The sequence below is a fragment of the Gigantopelta aegis genome, chromosome 7 (genome assembly GCF_016097555.1).
Source record: "Gigantopelta aegis isolate Gae_Host chromosome 7, Gae_host_genome, whole genome shotgun sequence".
Classification (NCBI taxonomy): Eukaryota; Metazoa; Mollusca; class Gastropoda; order Neomphalida; family Peltospiridae; genus Gigantopelta; species Gigantopelta aegis.
In genome coordinates this window covers 16,290,288-16,299,907 of record NC_054705.1, presented here as the reverse complement: position 1 = coordinate 16,299,907, position 9,620 = coordinate 16,290,288, and the positions used below count along the sequence as shown (strand labels likewise).

Genomic DNA, 9,620 nt, shown 5'->3' with positions numbered 1-9,620 from the left:
AATGAAATTAATTAATTAATTAATTAATTCATTAATATTTAGCGACACCCCAGCACGGCAAGTACATTGGATGTCAAACTAAGGCGTGTCAAAGTATCGCTCTGCTCTCTCGAGTGCCCCCCCCCTCCCCCCCCCCCCCCACCACCTGGGGGGACTCATTGCAAGCTACGGCTCGCTTACATTGGCTCACGGGAAACCGTGACTTTGGTGTATGGCAACGCGGTAACGAACACGACGAAGAGGAAGGGAAGAGGAAGAAGGAAGAGGAAACCTGCACCAGGGACGGCTCAGGGGGGACCTAAACTGGCGGCGGTCCTGTCTGCGTCGCCGCCCCCACCCCCGGGACCCGACAAATCAGTGCCAGCCGACGCAGACACGTCTGAACAGACTGAGCCAGTGGACCAGTCGACGCCGGAGTTGGACACGGCGTGCGTCTCCCGTTCCAACCCCTTCGAGGCGGTCGGCGTCGAGTCACCCACCCCCGGGGGGGGGGGGCTCCGCCAAGACCCCTATGGATGGTGCTGCTGCGAACCGGAAGGCCGTCACCCCACCGAGTAGTGACCAGCCAGCCAAGGCCCGGCCTTCCGCGACCGCCCGGGGCAGGCACGCCGCCTGGAGCCGAGCCATCTCCAAGATCAAGGGCCAGTATGCTCGATACTTGGTCGGGGACACCTCGGACACCAGCTCACTGCCGGGAGGCATTCTTGAGGGCAACTTTAAGAAGTTTCCTAACGGAGTTGAGTGTGCCATCCACGCCATGGAACTACGAGACGGGGAAGTTTGGACTTGTGGTGACGTCGCGCCGAGATGATCTCTACAGACAGGGAATACTCTTCGAAGACATGGACAACTATACCGTCCACAGAGTACTGAAGATCATCGCCGGCGCCCATTACGTCGAGCTAGCTAAGACCTTGCTAACCCACCGCTGGAGGAAACTGGTGCCACAGCTCAACGACAAGCACTTCATCTCGTCCCCGTAGTCGCCAACCGTTCCAAGGGTTTAGTTGGACGGCATTCAATTTTTTTGACCGGCCTCGGTGGCGTCGTGGTTAGGCCATCGGTCTACAGGCTATAAGGTACTGGGTTCGGATCCCATTCGAGGCATGGGATTTTTAATCCAGATACCGACTCCAAACCCTGAGTGAGTGCTCCGCAAGGCTCAATGGGTAGGTGTGACCTTTTTATCGTGTTTCCTCTCTAAGACTATATATCAAAATTACCAAATATATGACATCCAGTAGCCAATGATTAGTAAATTAATGTGCTCTAGTGGTGTCGTTAAGCAAAACAAACGTGTGTTGTTGTTTGTTGTTGTTGTTTTTTGTTTGTTTTGTTTTGTGTGTGTGTCGTTAAACAAAACAAACTTTTCTTTTTATCATCGATTCCAGGTTTAACAACGGGTGAACTTTTTGAAAGTGAAGGTCAAGAATCTAGTACTTTAGAAACTCCACTGCACGACGATGACCGAAACGGCGCCGACTTCATCGTGCTAACCGTCGTCGTAGTTCTAGTGGCTGCTGTCAGTCATGGAGTTTGGTTCGTGTATAAAAGGTAATTCAAGTGAACGCCATTTTTTATTCCCTGTTTTTGCTATTTATTTTGTTATACATGTATATCAGCAAATACTAAATGAAGTTTAAAGTCATTGCTTGAAATCCCCCTCCCTTCCTGTCATGGACAGAACACTGGCGAAGTCAGATGTTGTGCCCACGACAGGCATGCTTGAACAGTTTTCTGATGGAAGCATGCCAAAAATTACCCACACCCACACAAACACCCCATTTTACCTCGTCCCCTACCGATCCTAGTCGGGCTACTTGTGTTCCCTTGCACATGCCAGCGCGGGCGATCCGACCCCCTCTACCACAACCACCCTAAACAGTCTACTGTCCTGGACGGAGGAGTAGGCGAAAGTCTTGTTCTGAATGTGCACGTTAAAACCTATGACCTGACCTGACACCCAGGCAAGACAGTGTGCTATAACAGCTTGTTCTGAATTTGTACGTTAAAACCTATGACCTGACCTGACACCCAGACAAGACAGTGTGCTACAATAGCTTGTTCGGAATGTGCACGTTAAAACCTATGACCTGACCTGACCTGACACCCAGCCAAGACAGTGTGCTACAATAGCTTGTTCGGAATGTGCACGTTAAAACTTATGACCTGACCTGACCTAACTCCATTTTAAACACACTAACCATTTAAGAACATCTTTAGATTACTAATGTTGGCATAGTTTATTCTAAACGTTATTATTTCAAAAATAGTTTTTTCGAAACATTTTCTGTATATTATATTAACATAATAATAATAATATATATATATATATATATATATATATATATATATATATATATATATATATATATATATATATATATATTGTTTAAATGTTGCACGATGACTAAAGCAATTCATACCAAGCCACAATTCAACCTTGGGAAATAAAAGCAAAACGAATAAAGTTTTTTTTTTTTAATTCCCCCTCCTGTCCCTAAAAAAAAAAAAAAAAAAAAAAAAAAAAATATATTTTTTTTTTAATCATGCTGTATAATTTTGTTCAAACCAAACAAAAATCCACTTATCATTCACTAAATGTTGTCTAATGAACTTAATAATTTTTCATTGACAGACGGAAACCAACTATGGAATCCAAAGATGATACAGTGAAATTCTCACAATCGCAGAATAAACAAGGATATGACAACATGGTCTTTTCCATGGAAGAGGATACGATATGAATGTGACAAAATAGCCAACAAAAACCATTAAAAAAAAAATAATAATAATAAAAAAAAATAATTAAAAAACCCAAAAGAAGAGAAAACAAAATGAAAGAACCCAGTCGATATTCATTTTAATTAATAAAGCAATGAAGAAAAAACTCTCTTAGATTTAGAAAAAACAAAACTGGCTGTTCACAATTACTAAGTAATTTTTAAGTTTCACTGTGCATTACCCATTGCAATACTGTGACAATAAATATACAAATTACAGATATTAAGGTGATTTAAAATGGATTTGGTGAACCCATCGGGAAATTTCACCATTTTGGCAGCCATTTTGAATGTTGAGGAATATCACGGCCATCTTAGATTCTTTAAATTATTTGATTGAATTAATTTAAATGGATCCAAAAATTTCAAAACCGGTTTTTATGCTAATCTTCCAAAATAATTGTGAAGGGGGGGGGGGGGGGGGCTCAAATGAAAGCTACAGTAGCGTAGAATATGAAGAAGTAGCAAGCATGCCACAGACATTCGATGTGTTCTTGTGAAAAAGAAAATATGATAAAAATTGGGATATTTTGGGGGAAATTGGGGTATGGTGACTTAAAGGGACATATTTTTTACTATTAGAGCAGTTTTCGATAACTGAAAACATACTTTACTTAGATTTTATTGTTTAAATTATCTATTTCCGCACATTCGAAGTGTTTTTGGTAATCTTGTTGGGGTTTTTTAATATTACAAAATGCATTTCTCATATTTTTAAAAATGCACGTGCGTCTGAGAAGTAACAGCTATGGAGTCGAGTTTTAGTCTATTTTTAGAGGGTATTTCACCATTTCAAAATCACAGACTTAATGTTCACTCAATTGTAACTTTATCCAAATGTGTTACAGGTTTCTAGATTAACTAAACTTAGTATTAAATTTCACGGGTTATAACTAGGGTCTGTCCCTTTAATAATGGCTAAGTCACAGATTTGTAGTGGATATCCTACACCAAAGCCTGCCATTTGGTTCAGTGAATCATAAGCTTGGATTGGATATATAATAACATATGCCACTGACGCGTGTGTGTGTAATTTGGTGCATAAACATCAGAGGGTACCAGTTATTAGTGGTTTAGCAATACATTGAAATGTCGATATGTTGCGATAGTCAGTGCCTCGATAGCAATGCAGGATCTAGGATCGATTTCCGTCGGTGGGCCCATTGGGTTATTTCTCGCTCCAGTGAGTGCTCCACGACTGGTACATCAACGGCCGTGGTATGTGTTATCCTGTCTATGGGATGGTGCATATAAAAGATCCCTTGCTGCTAATCGAAAACACTAGCCCATGAAGTGGCGACAGCGGGTTTCCTCTATCAATATATGTGTGGTCCTTAGCCATATGTCCAACGCCATATAACCTAAAATAAAATGTGTTGAGTGCGTCGTTAAATAAAACATTTCCTTGACCAGTTACGGTTCACTGGCTGGAACGACAACAAAGACTGAGGTAAATAGTTTTGCAAAATATCTGTTCGTATTACTGTTATCAAGGGATTTAACCATTCACAATACTATTGCAATAGTACTATCACTATTGCAATACTGTCACAACAGTATTTTAACTATCGCAATATTATTGCAAAAGTAAAACTGACCGCAATAGTCACCCCTACCAGTTATGGCCTGACATCAACGAAAAAAAAAATCAAATTTGTTAGGGTGCTTCCAAAACTGGTGACAAATGAGCAGTGGATACCAATATGTTAACTATCGCAAGTTAGTTTCATGTTCAGGACATATTGGAGCTTCTTAAAACAAGAACATAATGTGGTAGAGTGGTGTGGGGGTGGGTTTGTGGGGGTGTGGAGACAGGCCCGTAGCCAATAAGGGGTCGGTCGCCTTTTATTCAATATTTGTCAACGCAAAATTGCACCTCAAACGTGGCTAAGCGCCGTCGTGTGAAGCGTGCCTCACCATAAGCCTAAACAACCCACCACCCCCACCCCCCTCTCAGAATCCTTGCTACGGGCCTTGGTTGGGGGGGGGGGGGGACCACCTTATGCAGCCCATAGTCTAATAATGATATGAAGTCGGCAATAATGTTGCTACTAGAAAACCATCTGTATGCAATATTAAGGAGCTGTATCGGGTTCTGTGGGACATTTAAACATTATTACTGTTGTTTATGTGGAAAGTTCTGAACCAATTTGACTGAAACTAGTTCGTTATATATCTCGGTGTGTGTGTGTGTGTGTGTGTGTGCGTGCGTGTGCGTGTGCGTGTGTATATGCGTATTTGTTTAAATATGTGTGTGCGTATGTGTGTGTGTCTGTGTGTGTGTTTGTATGTGTTTGTGTGTGTGTTTAAGTGTGGATGTGGATGTGGTGTGTGTGTGTGTTTATGTATGTGTGTGTTTGTTTATGTGTGTGTGTGTGTGTGTGTGTGTTTGTGTGTGTATGTGTGTGTGTTTATGTCTCTCACTCTCTTTGTGTGTGTGTGTGTGTGAGAGAGAGAGTGAGTGTGGGTGTGGTAATTATTCCTATAGTTTTACATAGTGTATAAATATGTCTGAGTAAAGTGCAGCTATTACTGCTTGGTAATCTGTTACTTTCTCTTGTGGTTATAATTATTATATTTATTATTATTATTATTATTATTATTAATGTTACTATTGTTGTTGTTATTGATGATATTGCTTAATTATTATGTATTCATATTTATTATGGATTAAATCTCTATATAAATATATAGTTTTGTTTTTCTTTCTTTTGATCAGTTTTGCAGGTGTTCTTACCTGAAAATAAATTATTCCAGGATTATAACAAAAGGAATGGAATATTTATTTAATTACACACCAGCACATGTTTACAATACAGCTGTTTAATGACTCACATATGGTTATATCAACATACTCTACAGTGTAAGAAAGAAAGCTCGCTGCAAACAAATTGATTACTCCTGAATACAAGTGGACACTCTTTTATTTGCACTTCCCCACAGACAAGAAAAACGTAAAGTTTGTTTTGTTTAACGACAGCACTAGATCACATTGATTAATGAATAATCGGCTATTGGATGTCAAACATTTGGCAATTCTGACAGTCTTGGAGAGCAAGAGATATTGTATATGCACTTTCCCACAGACAGAATAGCACATGCCACAGCCTTTGATATACCAGTCGTGGTGAACTGGATGGAACGAGAATTAGCTGCTACATGTTTCCTAATGCAGCAAGGGATCTTTAATATGCACTTTCCCACAGACAGGAAAACACATACCACGGCCTTTGGTCAGTTGTGTTGCACTGGTTGGAACGAGAAAAAACCAATCAGTTGAATGGATCGACCGAGGTGGTTCGATCCTGCGATACACGCACCTCAACGAGCACTCAACCGACTGGGCTAAATACCGCTGCCACCCCCCCCCCCCCACCACCACCACCACCACCCACACACACACCCCGCGCACACCCAATTTAGGAAAGCACAAACCTCTGCTTTTAGTAATATTATTATATATAATATAGAGAGGATATTTCATGTTTTTTGTCAAATATGATTTATATCTCATCGAGTGAAGTTTGGAACCATATTTCACGAGTCGCGCTTGCGCGACGAGTGTGATACGATTGTAAACTTCACGAGACATTTGACAAAACATTTGACAAAAAAACAAACATGAAATTTTCTATTTATTATATAACTTTTGGCAAATTACCTTTATTTTTAAAATGCCAGCAGCAAAATAGTTCCGGCTTTCAAACAGTGACGATAACACATTTTAGAGTGATTTTTTTCACTCTAAAATGTGTTATAGTCATTGAGTGACTGATAACACTTTTGTTTCACTGACACTGGTTGATAACATTTTATCTGCCACTGGACCACATCTACCGATTTGGTATAACGTCCCCTGACGACGTAATTCTTACATTCATCGAGAATTGAACAAGCTCCCGTTGCTACAGAGACAAGCTAAAATATGTGATGTTTAAACGGGGAAAATATCATCTAAAAATAACCAGAGCTTGTCTCAATAACCGTTACTTCTCAGACGAACGTGCACTTTTAGAATTTCCGACGCCATATAACCGTAAATAAAATGTGTTGAGTGCATCGTTAAATAAAACGTTTCCTTCCTTTCCTTTTAGAATTATTCAAAATGTATTTTGAGGTGTTACAAAAATCTGGATGACTAGAACCACTTCATGTATATTAAAATGAATATTCTAAATAATAAAATGTAAGTACATCTCATTTAAATGATCAAAAATGTTTTTAATTAAAAAAAAAAAAGAAATGTTGTAGTGTTTAGAAACTGGGGTCTGTCACTTAAATTCCTCTATCTAGGACTCTGCTGTTGAATTTGGTCCATTCATGCTCTGAGGAAATATTCATGGGAAAAAGTTTTGTTTTGTTTAACGATACCACTAGAGTACATTGATTTATTAACCATCGGCTATTGGATGTCAAACATTTGGTAATTTTGGCATATAGTCTCAGAGAGGACACCCTCTGTTTTTTTCTCCATTAGTAACAAGGGATATTTTATATACACCATCCCACAAACATGATATCACATACCATGGCCGTGTCCTAACCGCACGCGTACGACGCGACAGATACACTTTTACAGTTATAATACTGATTATTATATCAAGCTAATTTTATAGGTGTTTTTTATTATTATTATTTTGCAATTACTAAACTTGAACACAAATATAGACCCTAGAAAACCTTCCTGTGTTCTGTTAATTGACTATTTAGTTCTGACTAAAGTGTCTATCATCCATGACTTTCTAGTTGCATTGCATAAAGGGTTGTAGAAAATAAGGTGTATTAAAAGAATCCTTCATATGTGTCCATGCGGGACAGGGCTATTTCACCCAAGCCTCGTCCCTGACATCATAGTATGTACCCGAGGGGGGAATAGCCTTGTCCCACATGGATACATAATGGAGGATTATTTTTCTCCCATCCAGTAGATCAAAAACAAATATTTTGGGAAAACGTGAAAAAACTACATTTTTAATTGTTTATCTTACAATAAAATAATAAATCATAAACATTGAAAAGATCATACCCAAAAATGGTTTATACTGAAAGTATAAACCGAAAATGATACTATAATTTCAGTATGACAGCAGGTTTCCTTTATGGCAATATCTCATTTAAAAAGAAAAAGTTTGTACTTCGTTTCATGGTTACATTACATAGCAAAAACACCAACACCTGAATGAATTGAAAAAGGCCATTTAATAATAAATGACGGACAAGGTAGTTAATTAAATTACCATCCCATTGTTAAGGCAATTTCTCTAACTTTTTACAATTCTCTCTGAACCATGAAAGATGGGGGTTAAAAACCGCCTGCAACTTCTAAATTAACAATGTACTCAATATTGACATATACAGACAACTATGGCATTTAATTGTAAACAACATAACAAATTTGTCCTGAAAAGGTAAACAAATTGACATATCCACATGTAACCGTATTGTGCAATAACCCATTCTCTTCACCCACTTTCATGGGTTAATCAATTTCATTATGGTTTAATCGCGAAATACTAAAACCCACACTTATAAACGTTACCGTATTGTCTTCTTCGTACGAACGATTTACCATAAATATATTTATACTAAATAAATACTGATTTATGGCAATATCTCATTTAAAAAGAAAAAGGTTGTACTTCGTTTCATGGTTACATTACATAGAAAAAAAACACCAACACCTGAATGAATTGAAAAAGGCCATTTAATAATAAACGACGGACAAGTTAGTTAATTAAATTACCATCACATTGTTAAGGCAATTTCTCTAACTTTTTACAATTCTCTCTGAACCATGAAAGATGGGGGTTAAAACCCGCCACCATTTTGTGTGTAACACAACACCCCCCCCCCCCCCCCCCCCCATCTAAACCTTTTTCTGCTATAGGAGCATCAAAACTATCATAATTTAGTGGTAAGCGATGCTCCTATACCAGTACGACCGAGGAGGAAAAGAAAAGCCCCCTAATAAACAGCATGTTAAATTCCATATAGGTTGTTATAATTATGTAGTCGGGTACATGTAAGTAATGGTAACCGAGGCCCATGTCCCCAGGTTACCCATTATAATGAAGCAAATACACACAAACCGACAGTACTTCTAGACACAATAAAACATACATAGACACATTTACATGTATATGAAATGCTAGCAGGTTCGTAAATTAAGTCAATTCATATTATATTTAATAGACACAACTAGTCATGACTACAAGCACGACCGAAGTGCAGAGGCCCATGTCCCCGTGCAATGGATTCGAAAACGAAATCGAGGCCCATGTCCCCAGATCTCAATTAGTAACTAGAAAGAATTTAGGATTAAACAACAATAAAAGAAACACAAACTCAGCATAATAGTAACTACCAACATGGCCGTGTCCACAGATCCCGCTTCATGACTAGACAAATTGTAACAATAAACAACAGTAAGAAGGAAACCCAACTCAGCATAGTAAATACAAACATAGCCCAAGTACAGAGGCCCATGTCCTCATGTACTGGACTATATAACTTCAGTGAATGAAATCGAGGCCCATGTCCCCAGATCTCGCTTCGTGACTATATAAATTTTAACATTAAACAAAAGTCAAAATAAACACAAATTCAGAATAGTAAATACAAACATAGGCCAAGTGCAGAGGCCCATATCCTCATGTACTGGACCGTATGAACTTTAGTGAAAAGAATAAAAAATAATCAAAGCCCATGTCCCCGGATCTCGATTGTTGAAATTCTAATTTACAAGAAACACCCCAGCATGCCGGTGGAGATGGTTACATTTTATACTAACCATCTTATCTGCCAAGTTGTAGCATTTGAATACGTATATATTTTTTT

The 9,620-nt window shown here is 38.8% G+C and overlaps 1 protein-coding gene across 2 annotated transcripts in view; it reads left to right on the top strand.

The window, feature by feature from the left end:
* The window catches only part of LOC121376736 (pentraxin fusion protein-like), a 15,786-nt gene extending 12,356 nt beyond the window's left edge, over positions 1-3,430 (top strand). For both annotated transcript variants that reach the window (XR_005958516.1, XM_041504500.1), the window contains exons 3-4: positions 1,392-1,554; positions 2,639-3,430. Coding sequence is in view for 1 of the 2 variants with exons in the window: in XM_041504500.1 (XP_041360434.1) it covers positions 1,392-1,554; positions 2,639-2,747 (272 nt within the window). In the remaining variant the exon portion in view is untranslated. The remainder of the gene's footprint in view (positions 1-1,391; positions 1,555-2,638) is intronic.
* Positions 3,431-9,620: the final 6,190 nt, after the last annotated feature.